Raw genomic sequence first — 24,595 nt, forward strand, 5'->3', positions numbered from 1 at the left:
AAGAATATCCAAAAATTGTATGCAACCTGAAGGTTCACTGCCGAGTTCACAAGAGCCCTCCACTGGTCCCTATCCTCAGCCAGATCAATCCAGTCCATACCACCCAATCCTATCTCTCTAAGATCATTTTAATATTATCCACCCACTTACATCTTGGTCTCTTTCTTTCTGGCCTTTCTACCAAAATTCTCTTCTCTCCCATTGAAGCTACATCCTCTGCCAATCTCATCCTCCTTGACTTGATCACTCTAATTATACTTGGAGAAGAGCTCAAGTTATGAAGCTCCTCGTTGTGCAGTTTTGTCCATCCTCTTGCCACCTCATTCCTCTTTGGTCCAAATATTATCCTCAGCACCTTGTTCTCAAACACCCTCAGTTTAAGAAAATGGTTTGTAGGAATTTTCTGAAATGAGTTTATTTTCTTCTTTCTTTAATATTTGTACCTTTGTGATTATAATTGTTCAATTCATAACAGAGATTTAACAATAAGCTACAATAACAACAAGGCCAACGGAGAGCAATAATGTGAGAAGCTCCTCCTTGCTAGAATAAATCTGCTGCTGGTTGTGATCCATATGCACACATTAGCAAAGCACAGTATCATCAACAGATAATGAGAATTTAAAACTCGTAGATGTTTATGATATTGACTAGATTTTGCGCAGCTTTTGAGGAGTCAATGGATATGACAAGATCCTGAAAATACAGAAGAAAAAAATCCCATTAATAACTTTTACATTTCAAGTTTCCTGTCTTAATACATGCTACAAAACATCTGGATGTCAACTGTTTATATTTCTTTCTTTTCAAGACATAGAGCAGTGCAGATCTTTATTGCCTGCATTTCATACTATTATAATGGCATATGTACAGCATAGTGTTGCAATGCTGTGATGCTAAAATACCCCTTCATTTAAAGCATGCCTACAGCATCTATGGCAAAGGAATTCTGTTAAGAGCTATTAGCCTTTCCTGTTGGGAGTCCTGTTGAGAGGGTCACTGTCTTGGTGAAAGGATAAAGTTCTGTTTACAATGTCATGTCATCTCTGCTATTAAAAAAGTACATACACTTTTATATACAAATACCCATATTATAATTGCAGATCCTTAACGAATCATAAAAAAGGGGAAAACAATGCTGCCCAGACCTCAGAGGATGGCAAATAACACCCAAATCTCCTGTTTTGACAGAAGAGGCACAGAGACACAAACCTCAGCAGTTCAAGATTTTAAATATTAAGAACATTAATAATATATCACTAACTTAAACACCTTTTAACTTTAATAATTATGAATCTTTATATGAAAGTTTACGCATATGTACTATGATCTATGTAATACCACTACCTTAGCATGTTGTTATTGCCTTTTGAAGATGGTCACAACTGACCGAAACATGTAAAGGCACTGTATATGAATATACGTATACTGAGTCACACTGGACGGCGTTGTCAAATCATTTTATAATAATTTCAGAGCAATATTTACCTGTGTTATCTGGAATAACAGCATCTTTAAAATCTGCAACATGTAGCAGTGCTTTTGTACTTTCAGCCTGTGTCATCCAAAGTTGAATCTGGTTGTAAAGAAGATCACGTCTATGTCCCTTTGGTTCATTATTTAGCAAGGGTATCAAAATGCCAAGACATGACTGAAATTTATCTAGAGCACTCTGATAATGACCCTCTGATACATACTGTTCTGCTGAAGAGCCAATTTCTAATGCTGCTGCTATTGCAGGAGTTGCATTACATAACTGACCTAGCAAAAAAGAATTAAAGAAGTCAACTTAAAAGACAAATGGCTCAGTATTATGTACATAAACATGTAAACACACGTAGTCTGGAAGTAAGACCACCATTTCTAAAGAACATATTATGTCAATTGCAAAGGTACAAGTAAGTTAGCTTGTGAAAGTGATTGGTTACACAGAAGGGAGAAAAGAAATGGGTCACAGAGAATAGGAGGCATCACCTAGAGCTATAAGTGGGGAAATGAAGACATCCACCCTTTCACACAAACAGTGTACAGAAGGAAAACAAGACAGCCCTCTTCAGGTTTATGGAAGAATGAGAAGAAAGAGCAACTTCTAGAACCACAGGCACAGAGAAGCCAAATAAAAACATTCATGTGTTGCTTTGTGGTGTAAATAAGAAATTTTTCTGACTTTCCTAGGCAGAATCCACCTTCCCTGTTCATGATGTTCCCTGATGATCCAACCCATTCATCTGGTTTTCTTGGACAGGTTACCAATGTTCTGCAGCAGAAAGTGATGAATCTGTTGTTTTCCATTTCCTGTGATGGCCAATTTATCCAGGCATTAAATTGCTGACTGTCCTATCTCACCCTAATATATACTGTCATGCATTTACAGGGGATCCCAGAAATGCACAATGTTTTTAGGGTTAGTCATCCAGTCTCTTTCACCCTGTGACTGGATGTAGAAACAATGGATGCAAACAGTATCTCCTTGTAAATACAGACAGTTTACACTTGACAGACAAGATTTTCAGCTGATATGAAGGTCAGAGTAGTACCGGAACATAGTCTATTTAATCAAGATAAATGAGATATAGAGCACAGTGTAAACTTGGGTCACAACATCCCAGTTTTCTACCTAGCTGTGTGAGGTAATAATAAAATATTGTGGTGGTCATCCAAGAATTTGTGTTTGCTTCATATTTTACAGGTGGTCTCTTGACATTCTTGAAGCAATGTGGACTTCTTTGTTTTCATCTTCATTGCATGTGAGAAGCACAGTAACCACCTATTTAGAACTTGTACCACCATGGCAAAAGTGTCTTAAAAAGTGAGGGTTTTGCAAGGTTGTAGAATGAAAAATAGACTTGTCTCATCAGCATTATTTTCATCATAGAGGTCATAATCTTCAATTTCTTCCATCATTTGTCAATTTTTCCAGTCTTCTACAGTTTCTGAATCAACATGTCTGGTATCTCCTGATAGATTTCTGTAAGCAATACTGTGTCCCATGTTAAATCTGCTGATTCTACCATTGGAAGAAGAAAAGTTGGCTATTTCCAGACAAGCAGAGATGTGTAAGTCCTTCTCCTTGAGGTGGGTGCCATCTATGGAAGCATTATTCTCAAATGCTTGCTTGGAATATGCAGCAAGTGCAGATTCCAGTTCCTCCAGTGACGAACATTTCAGCGATGTTTAGTGTGGACACTGAGTTCCCAAGCATGATGCCAGTTCAACATGTGTTCCAGTATGTGTATCAACTTGTGTTAAAATATTTATTATATTACTTATTGTAAATGATTTAGGTTTTCATCCTCTTGCCATGAAATTCATCTTAGTCTATAATAAAATTTGGTCTTTAAGGAGTTAAGTCATTTGGGCATAGGAAAATTGAATAATTTACCTGGGTGCATATCTGTTAGATGTTTTCACTTATGAAAACACAGTGGTTGCTGTGCTGTAATGGTCATCTTTGGCAAACTTGTGATACATGGGACAGACAAACTACACTTGCTTAGTTACTCTTACACCAGGACACATCAGGTTCAAAGCTGGCCTATGGCACTTGCCTGCTGTTTGGACTGCAGCACAGGAAATAACTGCTCATGCATTCTATGTAGTAGTGAGACACAGGGTGCATGCATGAATCACTTAAACCTGTGGATCAGCTATATGATATGCATTTTCAAACTACTTGTGACTGCTAACAGGGAAGGTCTGTTGTCCATAAAACTGGGCAAATTCTTGTAGCCAGGACTTGAAAAATAAAGTGCAAATTTATGGAAAATGTAAAGTTTCAGAAACCTAAAACCCATTAAAGTTTAATATTACTGTTATGGGTATTTCACCAGGACCATAAAAAAGTGCATAAATCCAGAAAAATGTAAAATTTGAGATCGTAAAATTGAAGTGTCACTGTATTGATATAATTTCATAATACTGCACTCATTGTGCATTTTCATCAGCCACACATATGCACTGCCACCTAGTGAGAAAAGTGTGAATCCAGAATCTAGTATCTACTCAATCCAAGCTAGGTGGGTTCCCTGTCACCACAGCATGGCATGTCCTCAGGTTGTGGATGGAGGAGATGGCTTCCAGATATGGAAGGTAGCTGAGAATACACTGAATTAGGAGTTATGGACAGCAGACAAAGTGTGGTCCTCCAGCTTTGGGAGGGTGGGGTGGGGTGGGGCTACCAACTCCTCACCATAAAAAACAAGTTTGTTACAAAATGTTACAGAGGACCTCAGATTTGGATGGATTCTTTGGACAAATGGTCAAAACTACAAAAATTGTTGCACTCTTCACCAAGTATAATTAGAATGATCAAGTCAAGGAGGATGAAATGGTGCCTCATATTTTCTTCTCCTTCATCACTCTGATTTGTCACTGGTATCAATCGCGACCCATTTTTTTTTCACCTTTCTTCTACATACCAGACACTTTCTCAACTTGGTTCACTTCTACCCAGAAAATGGAGGCAGAATGTGCCTCTATGATTATGGCACATAAATATCAGACAATATGGTGACACAGGCCAGAAGATCACAGTTTTCACTCCCTTGAGAATCATAGGTCTCGACCAACTTTAACCTAGCTACATTAAATAATTCAACGTAAATTAAAAAGGTACAAAAGCATTCCATAACTGGGCCCACTGCCACAACCACAGAGTTTTAATAGAACATCTAACAAAAACCTTTAAAAATGCAATTAAAAACAATGAACTTAAAGATCAAATCTGTGGGTTCTCAACATCTGTAACTAAACACTTCAGATATCAAACTGTCTGGGGCACCGGCTCTTTAAAGTTCAAAGAAAACTGTCTACTGTTACTGTCTTTACTATATGTAGAAAAAGAAATCCCCTTTTGCAGAACTGATCATCATGTTCTTGCCATTCATTGTACAAATTTAATTTTGACCATATTGGACAATTTGACAGGCACTTTAAAGGAAAACCTGCTATCAAATGGGCATCAGGGGCCCTCTACCTGAGGTAAAGGTACTAACCTCTCATTCAACCCAGTGACAGAACAAAGTTAAGAAAGCCTCCACAAGAAGGTAAAAGGTTACACAGTGTATTTCATACAAAACCAAAATTTTGGCCTGGAATGAAAAGTTTGTTATGACTACGGATTCTGATTTTATTTAATATTGGGGATACACTGACAAAATACAAACTCAAAATGATATTTTCAAACTGTATCTGACGATCAGAGTGTGACTCTAGTACTATATTAAGAGTTTTTAATTTCATATGTAACATATCAGAAAATGTTCTTGAAAATTTTGAGAAGTCATTTAGTTCAACATTCATAGAATAAACGGTTTTTCATAAAATATAAAGAGTACAAGTTTTTAGAAAGTTAAAATGACCCAGCATACTATAGGAGACCCTAAAGTATCAGAATGTTATTGTAAAAGAACATAACATTCAACATACTTAACTCAGTAGCATCCAATCTTATTTTCTCGTAAGTTTGCAGTTGGCCTCCTGCTCCACTGTCTTCCTTGGCATATATTATCCTTTTAAGGTCCTCTGCACGTTTAATGTATTCATTTACTTTGCTGCGCATTGCAGCCTTCTTCTTGACATCCATTTCAGCTTAAAAGTAAGGACTTCATTTATATAATATAACATCATTGCATCATTTGAGAACAGAGTGTTGAGGAGAATACGTATTTGGACCGAAGAGAGATGAAGTGACAGGAGGTTGGAGAAAACTGCACAATGAGGAGCTTCATAACTTGTACTCTTCTCCAAGTATAATTAGAATGATCAAGTCAAGGAGGATGAGGTGGGCAGGACATGTAGCATGAATGGGGGGGCCAAGGAATGCATATAGGATATTGGTTGGAAAGCCAGAAGGAAAGAGACCACTGGGAAGACCAAGGCATAGGTGGATGGACAATATTAAAATGGATCTTAGACAGACAGGATGGGACAGTATTGATTGGAGTGATCTGGCTTAGGATAGGGACCAGTGAAGGGCTCTTGTGAACACTGTAATGAACCTTCGGGTTCCATAAAATGCTGGGATATTCTTGAGTAGCTGCAGAATTGGCAGCTCCTCCAGAAGGGCTCAACTCCATGAGTAAGTAAGTAAGTAAGATCATTGCAACCAATTAGTATGACTAACAAATCAACACAATATTAATGAAGAAATTATGTGCAGACACCCAGAACATCCAGTCTCCTGTCTCTCTAATAAACACAGTAATTATGTGAGAGCTGAGATTCTCATGTTTGTGACTGAAGTATACTGTTTTAGAGGATGCCATGCAATATTTACTCATGTTTTACAGGACTTCAAAATTTCTGCCAGACTACATGTTACGAGCGTGATGCTCCTGTCGAGGCTACTTTTGAAAAGCATCGGTGATGTAGCAACACTGCCTGTGGAAGACACTTGACAGTCCTGTATACGCGGCCCCACACCCTTATGTCTGGGGGGGGGGCAGTAGTGTACAAGGCAGTGGGTAACGAGACGCTCGAGATAGAGGTAGCGTAGGCTCCTCTGGCAGCGACGACACCGTGGAAAAAGGAACAGCAGGAGCAGCCGGCAGGGAGTTGAGGACACCCTAGTGGGCCCTATCTTGAACGAAAAGGGGGGGGGTTCGAACTTGGGCCAACGGACTGTAAGTAAATAAATTCGGCCTTACCAAGTTATTTGACCCCAATCAGGTTGGGGAGGCCCCATATCTTACTAAATTAAGTTCTACAAAATTAACAAAAGGATGGGCTACCTAGGATACAGCAGAACGAAAGAGTTGGATCCTCACCGTTGTGTATTTATGTATTGAGGACCATCTACTAGGTCCATTGTATTTTCTTTATTTTTTATATCAGAATTAAATACTACTGTATTATGTGTTAAATAAAACAGGCATTAATGACCTACCTGGCCCATTAGCATCCTACCGTAGGACTTTTGACCCCACCTTAGTAGACATTTCGTAACATACATGGTATCACATTCCAAAAATTAAAATACAAAAATGATAATTTTACACATTGTTCTGTATGGGTGTGAAATCTGGTCTCTCACTTTAAAGGTAGAACACAGGTGTGGAGTGTCTGAGAGCAGACTACATTTACATTTACATTTATTTTCACTTCATGGATCCAATCATCTCCCCACAGGGCTGGACATAAAACATGTCACATTTTACAAATTCATGATGACTACACATCATACGTCCTTGGTCCAATAAAATGTATAGTCAGGCCTCACACAGACAGCACAAGTTGTCAAGACCATATACACAGGCCATGGAAAAACCACTGTCAAATTCACATTCACACCTTGCCATTCCACACACACTGGCCAGCCATATCATCAATACAGTTTCATTATAATATAGTTAAAAATTGAATTTTTAAAATAGTGTTGTGTGTTGCTTATGCAGCATGACAATTAATGTTAACCACTACACAGCAGGGTTAACCCAGAAGATATCACATCTAATCCAAAATACTTCCACCATCATTACATAGATATAATAAAAATCTGTTAGTCAGTTAGTTATTGGAGAGGGTGGGTTTCCCCATGCACCGCGACCAGTTTGATCTATTGTGCTTCCCTCTATGATATTCTACCAGTCTCTATACCCTACCGATACTGGTGCTTACCATCAGTCCCGACCAAGCCAGCGAGTTCGGTCTCTACTGGCTTGGCGGTATCTATAATGCTTCCCCCATCTATCAGAGGTGTTAGAGACTACTGTTGGGCGGGAAATGTCCTTGAATTTGGCTCAGTGATCTCCTTAGGAGATATGAAGTTCTTTTACGCGCCGTAAAGCTACGACACAGGACCCATGGCTTAAAGTCCCTCCCGGAGGACTTGTTCCCTGAATTTTTCCACCCTTAAAAATTCCACGACCTCCGCCGGGTTTGAACCCGTGTACTACGAGTCATGAGGTGGGAACATTACCTCTAGACTACGGAGGCCACTATAAAATCTGTTAGTATAGCAGCAGTCAATTACCTGAAAACAGAAGTAAATTTAACATCCAAAATGTACATAAATACATATCAGCCAACAGACATTACCAAAAGTGGTGTGTTCAGTTTATGACAATCCTGCTTCACATTTGGGAAGTCTTGGGTTAAAATCTTGCTCCAGACACTGGTTAAGATTTTTCATGGGTTTCCTAAGATACTCCAGGCAAATGCTGGGATAGTATATCAAATTAGGATAAGACTGTTTACTTCTACAACCTTTCCAATTCACTATTCAGTAAGTGCTTTCACTTGGTGCTATCAAGGCTGAGTTATTGAAAGTGTTGTTAAATAAACTGAAAATTAATTAAGAGACCATGAATGGAAAATTTCAAATATAATTCTAGTGACATGAAATAACCCTTGCCATATACCTTTATGGAATCATCAAATGTAACTTACCATTAACTAATGGAATGAAGTACTGTAATGATTCAATATAGAGGGTGAAAGCTTCTAGATAATTATTCTCTGCATCATGTCTGACAGCACTGCATACTAGATCCACAGCTTTCTGATATGACTCAGGTGTTGGCATATGCTCTAAATCTAGAAAACTGTGCTTGAAGAAAGCTTCATAATTTATTCTTTTCTCTGGATCATGCTGCAAAAGAGACATCAAAAGGTCTCTGCAAGATGATGATATTTGTGATCCAGGAGGAACCTGTTAACAAATGTCAGTTTCAATTGATTAGTTCTGAGCAGGTTACTACTTTGGTTATGCATCTACGTATGCCTGATTTTAATCTTTGCCATGGACTGGCTAGCTGTGGGTTTTCTCCGATCCTCAAGGCAGCATAACAGTTTCTAGAACTGTATTTGAGGTTCTGGCAGTGGTCACTGTGAAGAGTATGGTCTTCTGGCTTGTCATGCTGTGTTATTTGGAGAGACCCCTACACATACATTAATACATTAATTCCATTTTTAGGGTCAAAAAGTAAGCCAAGCAAGAAATCAGCAGAAGTACACTGTAGTATGGATCTCTTAAAAAATCAGCAACACAACCAACTTCTACATAGACCTACCACCCCAAAACAGGATCAACATTAGTATCAAACAACTGCGAAAGCCTTAAACAATCAATTTCAATTTTTTAAAATTTTCTAATATACAGATGCAATATGAGAGTGGTTCATGCATGATTATGAAAAACTACCTCAATAGGAATCTGCAGTTTTATCTTCTCAGCCAGCTCTTTGAAGTCATTTGACGAATATGGAGCTCTTCCGAAAAGGCATTCATACATGATAACTCCAACAGACCAGAGATCAACTTGGGCATTATACTCATGCTTCAATATTATCTCGGGTGCCATATAAAGCGGAGAGCCTTTCAGAGAGCTGTTCTGGTCTTCTGCAGACAAGTACTGGGCAAGTCCAAAATCTAGAAAGTGCATGAAATATAATCTTGGTCTTACAAATAATTATTTGGAGATGTCACTTTAAACTGATATTCAAAATTTAATGTAGTGCATAATTTCTTCAATCCGGTATGCTTACATTATATGATAATTCAATATTGCATCATTAAGAATGTTGCACATTTGCTATGCAATGCAACAAGAAATTGCGTGGGTTCTCAGATTTCAATGAATGCCTTTATTGGACAGTCACTTTTACACTCACACTTACAGTTATTCTCCACTTATAACGTCCTTTAGACATTTCTCCTTCAGTGTTACAACACTTCTGCTCTTGTCGGATAAGAACTCTGCTGCTAAAGTCGAATACAAACTCTGGTGGTCTCTGGCCGACGTGGACTGTTATAACTTGCTCTTGGACTGAATAGGGAGTACCTTGTCAAAGGGTTAATTCTGCATGTTGTTATGCAATGAACGTGGGAATACATGTCTGCCTCAAACAATTCGTTTGTAACAGTGGAAACACCACTGTTAGACTTTCATTTGTGGGGCAATAATTTCCTAGGCTTCGCTGCCTAGGAATTGCTAGCCATTGTATAGCAATGGATGCATTCTGATTCCAAATATTAACTTGCACACTTCACATTACATTTTATGCAGTGTTTGCCTGCACAAGGTCCTGCTGAAAAAGCTTATAAGTAATTCCAGTGCAGCATACTATGGTTGGACACCATGAATACAAATAATACTCATAAATGACTGGTCACTAGAAGAAACATGTAATGACTCACAGAAATAAACCGTGGCAGAAGTCCCTTTATGTTAAGGCATGACTCATGTGTTTATATATGCTGGCTCTGAATGTGTGTGGGTCTTGTCTGGAGGAATGTGCTTAGATGTCAAAGACATAACTTTCAACAGCTAATGTAATATCAGGTAAGTAAAATTATATTTAACAAGCACAGATGTAACCTCCAATTAGATCCTTGTGACAGCATGACACCATCTGATCAGAAAGTACGTATAACAGTCCATCAGCCAGCATCCAATTCTATGAAAAGGAAGAAATGAGAACGAAAACAAAGGCACGAACCTGTTAGAATATACAAGGTGACTCAAAGACCTATAGCCTAGTATTTGGAGGTTGCTGAGTGATAATTTGGAATAGAACACATACAAATTTTTCCAAGCAAAGATACAGATATCAGAATTTCAGTCTTGGCTTTTTTGGATGTTCGTGTAATGGAGCCTTCATAACATTCCTAGATGGAGCACTTACTGCATTCATTTATGATTCACATTAAATTTGATGGCAAATCACTGATAACAGCAAAACAGGACTGTACGATTTAGTAATGTGGAGTATTCTAATATGCGTTTCATGTATGGCTTATAATGGAAAAGTCAGAATTGCATGAAGCAGTATCCAGATCAGAGGCAACCCCCAACAGGTATATGCTTGCAATGGTATTGTGAAGTCTGACGGAGGTAGGTGCATTCATACCATCAGCACCATCTGGCTGCAGGAGATACAATGTGCAAGAATGAAGAGGGAAGTGTTTGATGCTGTACATCAACTAGCACTTGTTGGGTTGCATATGAAATGAGCTTCTCTCAGAGAGTAGAGTGTAGGCCCTATGACTTCCTTCTGGAATGATCAAACAAACCAGGTCAGATTTTTCATTTATATCCGAATACTGTTATCTGAAGTATATACATAAAAAAGAAACTTGACCCTTGACTGGGTACATGGGGAAACAACAGTACCTTCTTCAGTGGTTCTGTTTAATGTTAAAACAGCAATTAGCGCATCCATGTACTTTTCAAGCTAATAGAACGAAAGAAAGGCATAATGTTGGCTGATATTTAGCACTTCTATTACAAGCAGTGAAACTGAACTGATTGGTACTGCACAACTAATTATGTAACTATTTGTACTGACATAATATGCTGAACAAACTATGAAAGTGAAGAATAAACATATTCTTTTTTATCCATGATAAAAATTCCTACAGCTTCATGTTTCCATTTTGACAGTGTCTGAAAGCATGTTATGTTTGGTATAGAACATGAAATTATTTGTGCCCTGATATGAAAACATTTAAGATTGATTTTATCTGCTAAAAACTAAGTATAAACTAAGTATACTTGTATGTTGATGTGTCATCAGTAGAACTCTCCATGATTTTAGACCGCAAGTGAACTATGTAAAATCATAACACAGAGATAACTTATAGAGCCTTTGAAAATGTGGCACAGTTCAGATATTTGGGAATGAAGATCACAAATCAAAACACGATTCTGGAGGAAATTAAGAGGAAACTGAATTCAGGTGATGCTTGCTACCATTCAGTCCAGAATCTTTTGTCTCCTTGTCTGCTGTCTAAAAACGTAAAAATTAGAATATACAAAACTATAATTTTTCCTGTGGTTCTGTATGGGTGTGAAACTTGGTCTCTAATATTAAGGGAGGTACACAGACTGAGGGTGCTTGAGAACAGGGTGTTGTGGAGAATATTTGTACCAAAGAGAGATGAAGTGACCAAAGGTTTGAGAAAGTTCCATAAAATGCTGGGAAGTTCTTGAGTAGCTGCACAATTGACAGTTTCTCAAGAAGGTCTCAGCTCTATGGGTGAGTAACTGTTTCAAATATCACGTTCAAGTTCTAAGGTCTCCGATTTCTTTTCTCACACAATAATCATACAAAAAATTTGAAACTTGTCACTTTTCAACGTAATCTTCCTGCAGCCATATACATTTTTCACGTCGATGCCATGATTCCATGGCCACTATGAATGCTTCTGTAGGAGTCTGTTTTGACCACTGGAAAATCGCTGATGCAATAGCGGCACGACTGGTGAATGTGTGAGCATGGAGAATGTCTTTCATCGTTGGGAAAAGCCAAAAATCGCTAGGAGCTAGGTCAGGCAAGTAGGGAGCATGAGAAACCACTTCAAGGTTGTTTTCACGAAGAAACTGCTGCGTCGCATACGTCTGATGCACTGGTGCATTGTCCTGGTGAAAGAGCACACGTGCAGCATTTTCCGGCCGTTTTTCTCGCAGTGCTGGAAGGAGCTTGTTCTTCAAAACATCTTGGTAGGATGAACCTGTCACCGTAGTGGCCTTTGGAACGCAATGAGTAAGGATTACGCCATCGCTGTCCCAAAACATGGCCACCATCATTTTTTTCAGCACTGGCGCTTACCTGAAATTTTTTGGTGGCGGTGAGTCTGTGTGCTTCCATTGAGCTGACTGGTGCTTCGTTTCAGGATTGAAAAACGGCATCCATGTCTCATCCATTGTCACAAATGATGAAAAAAAGTCCCATTCATGCCTTCATCATGTGTCAACATCGCCTGGAAAAATTGCTATGCGCGCAGCCTTGTGGTCGTCCGCCAGCATTCGTGGCACCCACCTGGAGGGCACTTTCTGCATTTGCAGGTCTTCATGCAGGATTGTATGCACAGATCCCATGGAAATGCCAACTCTGGAGGCGATGTTTTCCACACTCAATCGGCGATCCTCCAAAACAACTTTCTCAACTCGCTCGACCATGTTGTCAGACCAGCTGGTGCGAGGCTGAGATAGTTTTGGTTCGTTGTCACATGACGTTCGGCCTTCTTTGAACTGTAGCACCCACGAACGCACATTTTTCACATTCATGACACCATCACCACACGTCTCACTCAACTGGCGATGAATTTCAATGGGTGTCGCACCACGCAAGTGGAGAAAACTGATTACTCGCTGTTCTTGTAACGAAAACATCGCCATTTTAGGTATCAAAAACACTCTTCATTCTCACCGCCACCACTAGAGTTCTGTGTGCCGTACAGTGCTGCCATCTCTGTCACACATTCACAAAGAGTGCACATGTATTTTAAACTAAACCGCATGTGTCTATCTGCTCCCAGTCCTGAGAAAAAAAATCGGAGACCTTAGAACTTGAATGCCCTTCGTATTAATATAGGATGTCCAGATGAAAGGTATCCAAAATAAAGAATTTGTATCTCGAAAACTAATTGTCATACATGTATCTGCTTTGTGTCATTGGGAAGGAAAATTCTGAAAGCTTTTTTTTCGTACCCGGCTTATGCGCATATGCCGCCACATTTTTGCCACCATGTTAGGAATCACCTGGACAGAGATGGCTGGGATATGAATTGGCAGAGGTGGACCAATCACTTGGCCTCCTAGGTTGCCAGATTTAACCCCAGAGGATTTTTCTTATGGGGTTATATGAAGAACATTGTCTACCAGGTTAAGATCAATTACCTTCAACACCTGAAAGCCCGCATAAGGGACGCTGTGGCTATGGTAACACCAAACATGCTTCAAGCCTGGATATTTGTTGTGCCACCTAGGGAGCTCACATTTAAATTTATTGCGAAAGTTATATATGCAGAAAAAACTTTGATAGTTTCCTTTTGTAAAGGTGTAGCCCATTAATGTGTATAATAAATTCTTTCTGAGATATAACGATTTTATTTTGGATACCCTTCATCCGGACAACCTGTATATGTATCGTTCATGTGTTGCTTGTTTTTACCGATTTTGTATATATGGCATTTTTATAATGAGTTTAAATGCTTTCCCTTTTTCTGTTTTTATGAAGTCCATTGTATCAGTTATAATCCCACATATGTGCCCCATGTTTAAAACTTTTAATGCGAGTTGCAAGACAGCAGCGAATATCTGAATAAAAAGTAGACACAGTGCAACAGGATGCTACAATACAATATTATACTGTAATTCTTAGTAACATGCAACAATACTTCTAGTCAGGAGATTGATATAATAATTAATTTTAACAGAATCTATATTCAGTGTTTTTTGCTTGAGCTTTATCAGATGTGGTGTACACAAATATGTAAGTTAATAACTATATACTCGATGTGTGGTTTTGGCTTTCACAACTAGGCCATGTTCAATGTTGAGTATCTTTTAACATTTTGTTATGTTATGTTTGACAAACCTTGCAGTTACCACCCACAGGACTAACAACTCTGGGAGAGGTTTGGTAGCTCTTACTTGTATATGGCTCTAGCATTAGGCATTATGTTCAAGGTGAAGCCATGACCGAATGAACAAGGGAGCATGATGCTAACCAATGGGGGTGTGTCCATGTGATTAGTGAAAAGAGGTGAAACATTTTTCATTACACCTTTTCACTAGCCACATGGATACTCCTCCATTCGTCCAATCATGGCTTCACCTCCAACATAATGCTTAATTCAAGAGCTATATAAGAGCCACCAAACGCCTCCCACAGTCATTAATCCTGAAAATGGCAACTAAAAGAAAACCCTCAACATTCAATAAGGCCTAGTCCCAAAAACTGAAACCATACAACAAACTTCAGATACTTACCAGCCAATTTTAGCGTCAGGTTTGGTGTGGAGGTTAGTAGTAAGTTCTGTGGTTTAAGATCCATGTGGCACACATTATGAGATCTAAGAAACTTCAAAGCTAAGGCAAGCTGTTGCAAGAACTTCTTGCATGTTGCTTCAGGTAACTTTCGTCGTTTGCGTATGAAATGTGACAGATCTCCATGTTCACAATACTCCATAATAATAAAAATATATCTGAAAAAATAGAAAATGAAATGTCTAGACTCACAAACTATAGCTTTCCCTTTCCATTAATTCTGTACAAAACTGCACTGACAAACTTTTAACTTACCACATGACTATAAATATATGCATATATAAACATAACCATCCTGACAAAAATCTGTACACCTGCCCACTGTTCCAAAGCCTGATGAACCATGAAGATGGCATTACATGTACAGTGTCCTGTCTGTCAGTAACTCCATGTGTACTGAAGGAGACATTTCTTCACTTTGTCGCAAATAATGCGAACAATTACTATAGATATAAGAAAGCTAATGCTTTCCATATGGTCCAGCTTTCTTCCAGACTAATATACAGATATATTCTGGGAGGTCACATTATTGGTCATTCTAAGCAAAAAAATGTACATGTACATGTGTCCTATTCCGAACGGTTTCCGAGACAGAGCTATTTCACTGTACAGCAGTATGGATTTGGCACCCAATTATGTCCTGCCATACTGCACATCCGTCTGAAGCATCAGTTGGCCTTTGTGACTGTTGATAGTCACATTTTGTAGGAGTACTGTGAAAAATGCTGCACAAAAATGCTGAATACGCTGATATGCTGTATATTTATGGCTTCTGCAATGGGATTACCATTGCTGATGTTAAAGAATACCATCGGTGGTTTCCTACGCTCAGAATTCTGGATCGTAGATTGCTTTCCAAGGAGTCCAATACATTTTGTGAGTGTCGTATGCTTCCCGGTGCTCATGTTTCATCTGAACAAGCACATCAATAACATGTGGAAGAACAGGAAAACATTCTTAAAATGGTACAGCATAGCCCTACAACTAGCACATGAAGACTTTCTACACATCTCAGTGTTTCACAAACATGTGTATGGCAAATATTGCATGATGATGGCTTGTATCCATTTCCCCCATAATGTGTGCTACATCTATACACAGGGGACAGTGCCATGTGTCTAGAATCTTGTCATTGGTTACACACAAACTGCCAATTGCTTCCATTAATACTACCCACTGATTAAGCTACTTTAACCCGTAATGGAATCAACGACACACGTAACTCACATCGATGGCCTCACTACAGTCCACTTGGTACTGTGGAAACAAGTTTTCAGCATCGTTTCTCTACCAATGTGTGGTGCGGTATGATCAATGACATTTTGATTGGTCCTCTTATTTATGTAATCATATGACTCAGTGCTATCGAGATGTGGTGTGAGCAGTGGAACACAAAAATCAATGAAAACAGACTAAGGCCATCTTCTTTTCTCATAGACTTAGTCCCCTTGAGGCTCATCTTACACTGACTGGATGGAATATCCCCTCTGTCAATCATGTAAAATATCTCGGCGTCATCTTCGATAAGAGGATTACATGGGGACTGTACACAGCAATGACTGAAGCCAAGGCCTTCAGAACATATTGCAGCAGCAGCAAAATAAGGTTCTGCGCACCACTGGAAATTTTCCATGGTGCACACCGGTCTATGATTTACATACAGCTTTAAACCTTCTGTATGTTTATGATTATAAATAAAATTGTGCAGGCAATAAGCAGAAGTCATATAAAATCATGAGAATGAACACTTTGTGGTATAGGACAAACTTAAGTCATACACAGAAAATATAAGAGGCTTAAATTTTGCAATGGTCGAGCTTACACGTGTTCAGGTGACTAAGCTGCTGATGTAAAAGTAAAAAGTAAAGGTATCCCTGAAACAGGCCGTGGAGGCCCGTAGGGTTGTGAGATGTTGAGGTTCCCACATTTTCTAGACAATCTGCTCATAGATGATGGCTACCGCACGCCCCCAAGCTGCTGATGTAGCATAAGATATGTAAGATGGGCATTACATACTCTGCAAAGACTGTACTGACAAGAGGATTTGTATGTAGTGCAAAAGGAAGAATATTTCAGTAACATGCTACTAGCAGATCACTGTAGGTCATGGTGCATTCATATGCACAAATGTACATTTCACAAAAGGCTAAGCATATTCAAAAAAGACAAACACATCTACTCGTCAGAGAGGATGTACATAAGGACTATTATCGTGTGTGTTCAGCTGGGGAAAAAATCGCTAGTCGTGGGTCTGAAGTTGCTTGACGTCAAGACGAACTGATTGGTGTTAAACAGCCAGTTGTAAAGTAACTCTGACTTTGACTGAGAACCATGGTTAGCAGTCAGTCACAGTGTGCAAAATCCTAAGCTGAAAGACCTAATTACTAAGCTGTTGTCTAGCAATGGCCATCTCCGTGGTGATTCTCTGACTGCACTATTCCATCTTTCAGGAGTTGGGGACAGACACAAAAACACACAGGAAGGAAGGTGATCCCATAAACCTAATTTTATTTTTCCAAAAAAGGAAAGAAAGCAAAACTAAATACCACAGAATAACTTAACTGCAATGGCAATATGGGAACTAGAACAGTAGTTTTGGATCCCATTGCAACCCTGCTCACAGCTATTGCGCCTCTCTCTTTTCTATGTGTGTACAAAACCAACTGGAAACGCTACATATAAAGGAGAAACAATATATATTTGGAGTCTGTAGTTAGAAAAAACCAAGGCCGTGCCATAGCTCAAACCGTTAGTCGCTGGCTTCCCACCGTGGTGGCCCGGGTTTGATCCCGAGTCTGGTCAAGTGGGATTTGTGGTGGACAAAGTGGTGCTGGGGCAGGTTTTCTCCAAGTACTTTGGTTTCCCCTGCCAATCTTCATTCCACTAATTGCTCCACAATCACCCTCACCTATCATCTGGGGCTGGTACAATAGGCCAGAAGTGGCCACAGTACAAGGGACTTGGGGGGGGGGAACCAAAGTTGGTGGGGAACTGCTATATTTTATTTGCAATTCTGTATGCAATACAAACCTTTCATCCCACTGAAAATCTTTCATCTGCACAATATTTTCATGTTTTAACAGTTTAAGTAATGTGATTTCTGTCACAATGTTGTTCACTGCTGTTCTTGACAATCTTTTCCTTTCCACACACTTTACAGCAACTACCTCTCTTGGACCATTCTGTTAAAAGAAAACACATTCTGATTTAAATCTGCAAATGATGCAAGCAAAATTACAGTTCTGTTAGAGAACTCAATGTAAGTCTCTGGTAGCATAATCCAAGGGTTTAACACTGCTAATACCAAAGACTTTCCCTAGTTATTAGTACTAGGTGGGCTGTACAAATCATTAAGTTCCTGAGAATGTATGATCCTGAATTACCTACTCACTTTGCCCTTCTCAGAACCAAATATTTTCCAAGCAATTTTAATGCATGTTCTTCCTTCAAAGAAATCATGATTCAAAACCAAACAAGTGGAGAACTGATTTATGTACCTTGTGGTGCATATTTTACATACTAAGTCTGAGGAAATTACGTCTATATGGCTTATGAACAGGTAGCTACTGTATATTCAACATAAAATGTAATTTCATTTACTTTCCAACAGTAATGGTAAAGGTAAAATGCAAAACTGTCCGTGCTTAATTTGACCCCATATTATGAAGACATATGGAAATAGATGTATCACTTCATGCATTCTTAATCACAGCATTAGATGAATTAGGTGGTCAGCTTATGCCACAACCACTTTACCTTCACAGAATCAGCCAATGGTTTTGGCTAATGGACAGTCTGGTTTTAGAAATGGCCCATCCAATAACAAAGTTACACACAATTTCTTTATTATTTTGCTTCCATCAACACAGTCTATTCATTAAAAGTTCAAAACATGTTTCAGCCTTTGAATTAACTGCTTATCTCTACAGATGTATTCTGTGCTTTGAGTCACCAGAAAATATCATCATGCCTGACAATCACAAACACAAAGTAAGAAATATACTCATCAAATACACCAACCCCAATATATGGCCCATAATACACTCACAATAACAAAACAATATATATTTCAGATCACAAGTGAAAGAATGATAAAACACGATAGCAGAATGGCACAAAAACTACATTATTCAACAATTTTATATTTGTTGAATATGATTTAAGCATTTTAACTAATAAGAAGTGTCATAACCACATATCTGACATTCCAATATTGCAACTATGAGTACAAGGTCATTGCACTAATATGTAAATAATGTAAATAACATGACACAAAATTCACACATATGTAAACACTGGCCAATGTAGGGAGAAGAAAAATAAATCAAAGGTACATGTACAATACCTCATGATGACCAAAAGGCTGAAACATGTTGTAAAGTTTTAATGTATTGCATATCTATAAATAGATTGTGTATATGGAAGCATAATAACAATAAACACAATATAATGCTATAATAAAATATTTATATGTTCCATACAAACTTACTCATGAAATTGCAAGCACTTATGTATTGGGTATAATTTTCTACAATCCTGCCAAAGGTTCTCACTGTGTTAGTCAAAGAATACTGATGCAACTAGCTTACTATGGAATAGTTGTGCAAGTGGTTTAGATCATACCTTATGAATAAATAATAAAAAGTCGTGATCAGATGTCCAGATTTTCACAAAAATGCTTATTCTAACTGGGGTAAACTTCAACATGGAATCTGCCAAGGCTCAATACTGGATCCATTCCTTTTAGTGTCTTAGACTGACCACTCAATTATCTGTATATCTCAGAGTTCAATATTGTGGGATATGTCACACAGTATACTGAAAGTCAATTAATATTTTGGAGGAATATGTTCCCTCCATCTTCAGGGATGAAGAGTAAGCCATGCAAGAAACCACCATGAAGCAGCCAGGCAAAGCAAAATTGGAAGGGGAATGTTCCTTCAAAACGTTGGTTAACTTTCAACTGACTACAAAGCGTTTTAGCCCATAACTACCGCTGTGATAACCTTAAATCTCATGTACGTACATCTATTTGTGAATGATAAAGAGTATAAAATTTCTGAACTTGATTTGAACAATCATGTAAGGGTAAAAAAAGTGAAGTTCTCCCTGTGTTTAATTACTTAAGCACTATACCACAGAGACATTAATAGTCATGTAGAATTATCAACAGATTCATATAGAATAAGTTTACTTTAAATTTCGATAAAACAAACTTCATACACTCTGTAACTAATATAATGCAACTAAGATGAAAATAAGCTATAATGAAAAACATATGCAGACCTCCTTTTCCCAAAATTAGACAGAACATGTAGATTGTTATTTTTGGGGTTATGAAACTGTATTCTAGTAGTTGGTTACTAATGTTTTGCACGGACATGCTGCCTTCTTCTGAAATGAAACGCTAAAGGCACGCAGTTCGAAACGATTTTTTTGCATACCTTCTTAAAGCCTTTATAAACAACTGAGTAACTACCCGAACCTAACTTTTCGACTAGTGTATAGTCCTTAACATGCGGTAGTGACATCGTTGTAGTTGCAGACAAAATTCTTCAACGTCTACTACATTTCACTTCCACAAGCATTCAACTAACTGTGGCTGTAATATACAGTAATCCAATTACTGTGCAATATTAAATGATAGTTATTGCTTTAAAGACACATTTTTATCTCGTTTGCGTTTTTGCACTTCACGCTGGTGTTTCAACAGCAATTCGCACTCCTACTTTCCTCTTTTAACTGCTGAGAATTGGAACCCACAGACAAAAAAAAATCATTGGTTGCCAACCATATAACAAAATTATGCAGGAAACAAGCAGAAGTCATACAAAATCATGAAAATGAGAATGTTCGCAACATCGGACAAGGCGAAGCGCGACACAGAAAGTATAAGAGGCTTAAACTTGGCGGCGGTCAGGCATACGACCGTTCAAGTGACTAGACTGCCGTGGAAACGAATACTACTAGAAATAGGGCATAATCTGCTGTACTGAGCCTGGATTGACAGAAGCATTGTATATATTGCACATAGAAATACGAAATTATGATTAAATTTGTAAATATATGTAAATACTGACAATGGACTTACTAATACGGACTATGACAAATATAGACCCGACCTCTCGTCAGAGAGGGGACCCCAAATGGACGGGACAGTAAATTTCGTATAAGGAAAAAAACGAAAAGAAAAGAAATCTGGTCATGAGCCCCGGCCGGGGCTAGACACCAAGACAGACAGACTGACCGCCAGTAAATCTGCTGCACCCTCTACTAACTGTAATATGGGAAAAAGAGAAGTTTCCAACAGATTGGAAAGGTCTTATAATCAAATTACTCAGAAAAGGAGATATAATAAAATGCAATAACTGGAGAGGAATAATACTGCTAAGTATTCCAAATAAATTGCTTTCTAGGATACTTTTGAATAGAATTACGAACGTAGTTGAACTACGCCTTCGTAAAGAACAGGCTGCATTTCGTTGCCAACGTAGTTGTGTTGACTTAATTTTCATTTCATGCATCCTGTTGTGTTACAATATACAACCTCTTTATTACAACAGTCACAACACAACTTAATTAATACACTGAGATTATCCTAGAACAAAGTAATGAATTTCAAACTACGTTATATTTGACCTTCATAGATTTTGAAAGAGCATTTAATTCAATAAATAGAAGAATTACATGGTATACACTGAAAGAATATGGGATACCAAAAAATTTAAGTTCAACATGATGTACGTATGATGATTTTAAATGCAAGATACTACAAGATGCAACATCTATCGAACCACTGAAATGTGAAGTTTGGTGTGTACACAGATCATGAAATATTGCGAATGTGCAAAACTAAGAGGACACATTCAGAAGATCTAATGTACTTAAATAATACACTCTGCACAAAAATAAAATCAAATCACTATAATAATACTGATAAAGCTGTAAGGTTAGAATACGATGCAGTGAGAAAGTGGGCTTTATGAGTTCTCCTTGGAACTCAATTTAACATGATTTATAAACTTAAAATACATGGGATTTGAGGTTCTCACAGTGGTGATTATGAAAAGTTCTGGTTTCTGGTATATAACACCACGCAGTCTGTTGAAAGTCAACTGACGTTTCAGAGGAACATATCACATCCATCTTCAGGGCTGAAGAAAAAGCCAAGCAAGAAACAAGCGTGAAAGAAGGGTGTAAGGAGGGCAGCTCTGCTACTCATTGATACAAGAGATGATTCAAGAAGCTTTACTTGGCACTTGCTTTCATGCTGGTTTCTTGCTTGGCATATTCACTCAGTCCAGAACCTTCTATCTTCTTGTCTGCTGTCTGAAAACATAAAAATTATAATACACAAAACTATAATTTTGACTGTGGGTGTGAAATTTGGTCTCTGATATCAAAGAAGGAAAACAGACTGAGGGTGTTGAGGAGAATATTTGTACCAAAGACAGATGAAGTGACAGGAGGTTGGAGAAAACTGCATAATGAGGCGCTTCATAACTTGTACGCTTTGCCATGTATGAGTATAGTTAGTATGATTAAGTCGCAGAGGATTAGATGGGCAGGGCACAAATGGTGGTGAAGAGGAATGCGCATATAGGATACTGGTGGCAAAGCCAGAAGGGAAGAGACCACTAGGACCAAGACATAGGTGAGTGGATAATACTAAAAATGGATCTTAGAGAGAAAGGATGGGATGGTATGGACTACATTGATTTGGCTCAGGATGGGGACCAGTGGAGGGCTCTTGTGATCACACTAATGAACCTTCAGGTTCCATAAAATGTTTGGGAATTCTTGAGTAGCTGTACAACTGCAATTACTTAAGAAAGGTTCAGCTTGGTGAACTTACTAGTTCAAATGGAGGGACACAGCTTGGTGATACCACAAGCTCACTTTTTCCACAAGTAAGGGGAAAAAAAGGCAAAGCTATCCTTTTAAGGGGTCATGAAGGCCTAAAGGGTTATCAGATGTTGAGGCTTCCAAATTTTCTCTAGACAGTAGGCTCGTAGATTGTGGTAAGCTTGTCAGCCTTATGTGCCCACTGCCCCTTACCCCCAGGATGATTCCTGGTACTCATTTATGTTAGGGGCTGAGCTGACCCCAGGGCCATAGTGCAGCTTGAAGGATTATGCGAATTGAAAAAATCCACCTCGTCGGGACTCGAACCCGCGACCTTCCAGCTTGTAGCATAGTGCCTCAACCAACTATGCTATGACATGCCACCATAAAAAAGGAAAGTAGACCAAAAATTACATTTGTGGTGAAGTAAAGAGCTGATTAAATTTGAGGAATTCTTGCTACCATTCATTTCAAAATCTCTATCTAAAAACTAAATATTAAATCATTTTACCTATTAGATATATGGTCATGGAATTGGGCCCTCACCCGTCATAGATTAAAGGAGAATAATAGTATCTTCTGGGATGTGATGCCATGTAATCTGGTATAATGTTAACAATATTTCAGAGGAATGCACTGCTTCCATTTTGCTTGCTGCTTGTACTCTTTGAAAGTGAACAGAAAGGCAGTACATTCCTTCAGGACAAGAGTAAACTTCTAGCAGGCTGCATGGCATCTCATCTCAGAAAGCTGCACTCATCATAATCACTGCCTCGAGAACCTTGAGTGTAATATAGATTTAAGGTGTTTAAGATGCTGATGCTGATGAGAAATTTGGAATTGGAGAGAATAGGAGGATAGAGACAATTACATGTACATAACAAGGAGCTTCATACTTTCACTATTCACCAGATATTTTTAGGGCAGTCAAATCAAGAAGAGGTGGATAGGGCATGGAAGCAGTGAGAACATACACATATAAACTTTAGTTGGAAATACTAAAACAAGAAACCCTCTTAGGAGGCATATGCATAGATATGACAATGCAACTGAAGTGAAAGGTAAGGTCCCTACCATTAATTAATTAATTAATTAAGCATCGTGCCATAAGGTGGTGGATGGATAGATCCACATATTCTTAGCATCTGCACTAGATGGACATGAGTGGCCAGCTTCAGACCCAACCACTTCTGTCCCAACTGGGAATTGCACCCCTATTCCATGGTCTTCCAGCCCATAGCCTATCACTATCCCAGGTCTTGAAAATATATATTATGGACTGAATAAACATCAGTGGCATGTACTTATGAACAAGAGTTATCCAGTTCACCACTGTTTCAGAGTTATGGTGTTTTGGATCAGTGGTTCTCAACCTTTGGGAGACCGCTGCCCAGTAAATTCTTTCTTTATAAGACGAGGGCCTGGCACTGGGCTGCAGCCCAGCGGTTGAGAGACACTGTTTTAGACAGTCTGCACACAACTGGTCTAGAGCTTCGTCAAGGGTATACCAGTGAATATCACCATCAATATCTAGACAGAAAGCAACCCAATAGACATGTGTTTATAAGAGTACCTTGCAATCTGAAGGAAACAGAGCATTGATACTGCAGAGAGGGCCTACAGCAGATGCAGTGTACAGACTGAAGTGAAGTGTTAGATGGCGAACATGATAATTCATTAACTATCAATTGTCATGTCACATGGAAACAGGCCTCTCTCAAAGGGCAGTTTAGTGTTTGGCATTAGGAGCCTTTTCCTCCAGTTCCAACAATGGCTTCTATACAAAACTGTAGATGAACCTTTCTTTTTGTGCCATGTACAGTAGTGTTCAAACCTTCATCCATCAGATTCCTTGATTGTAAATTTTGTTAGACACTTTCATTTAATACCAAATATGGTCCCAGCTGATCAAATGTGACTTGTTGAGAAGCAACTGCAAAAACGTAATGATAACATACTCAAAAGTCATGTCATTTT

The 24,595-nt window shown here is 38.6% G+C and overlaps 1 protein-coding gene across 4 annotated transcripts; it reads right to left on the reverse strand.

Annotated features, from left to right (window-relative positions):
• Positions 1 to 219: 219 nt before the first annotated feature.
• Positions 220 to 20,595, reverse strand: LOC111863862 (serine/threonine-protein kinase ULK3). Of its 4 annotated transcripts, none has more exons than XM_023850612.2 (8): positions 20,218 to 20,592; positions 17,804 to 17,955; positions 14,717 to 14,931; positions 9,143 to 9,369; positions 8,389 to 8,650; positions 5,428 to 5,589; positions 1,489 to 1,761; positions 220 to 696 (listed from the first exon to the last, which is right to left on the reverse strand). In XM_023850612.2, exons 1-8 carry the CDS (start codon positions 20,302 to 20,304, stop codon positions 677 to 679), a joined length of 1,398 nt encoding a protein of 465 aa, XP_023706380.1. In that variant the 5' UTR covers positions 20,305 to 20,592; the 3' UTR covers positions 220 to 676. The 4 variants fall into 4 exon arrangements, with proteins under 4 accessions (XP_023706380.1, XP_023706383.1, XP_023706381.1 ...); XM_023850615.2 differs by lacking the exon at positions 20,218 to 20,592 and adding an exon at positions 20,060 to 20,206; XM_023850613.2 differs by lacking the exon at positions 20,218 to 20,592 and adding an exon at positions 19,397 to 19,983.
• Positions 20,596 to 24,595: the final 4,000 nt, after the last annotated feature.

Source organism: Cryptotermes secundus, unplaced genomic scaffold (genome assembly GCF_002891405.2).
Source record: "Cryptotermes secundus unplaced genomic scaffold, Csec_1.0 scaffold46, whole genome shotgun sequence".
In the NCBI taxonomy this organism is placed as follows: domain Eukaryota; kingdom Metazoa; phylum Arthropoda; class Insecta; order Blattodea; family Kalotermitidae; genus Cryptotermes; species Cryptotermes secundus.

Excerpts from the sequence above, each read along its gene's own strand:
- LOC111863862 (XM_023850612.2), bottom strand. The coding sequence starts at position 20,304 with ATGTCACTACCGCATGTTAAGGACTATACACTAGTCGAAAAGTTAGGT. Across the intron at positions 9,370-14,716 it reads CCTGACGCTAAAATTGGCTG|ATTTTGGACTTGCCCAGTAC; the intron begins GTAAGTATCTGA and ends TGCACTTTCTAG. Across the intron at positions 8,651-9,142 it reads AACTGCAGATTCCTATTGAG|GTTCCTCCTGGATCACAAAT; the intron begins GTAGTTTTTCAT and ends ATTTGTTAACAG.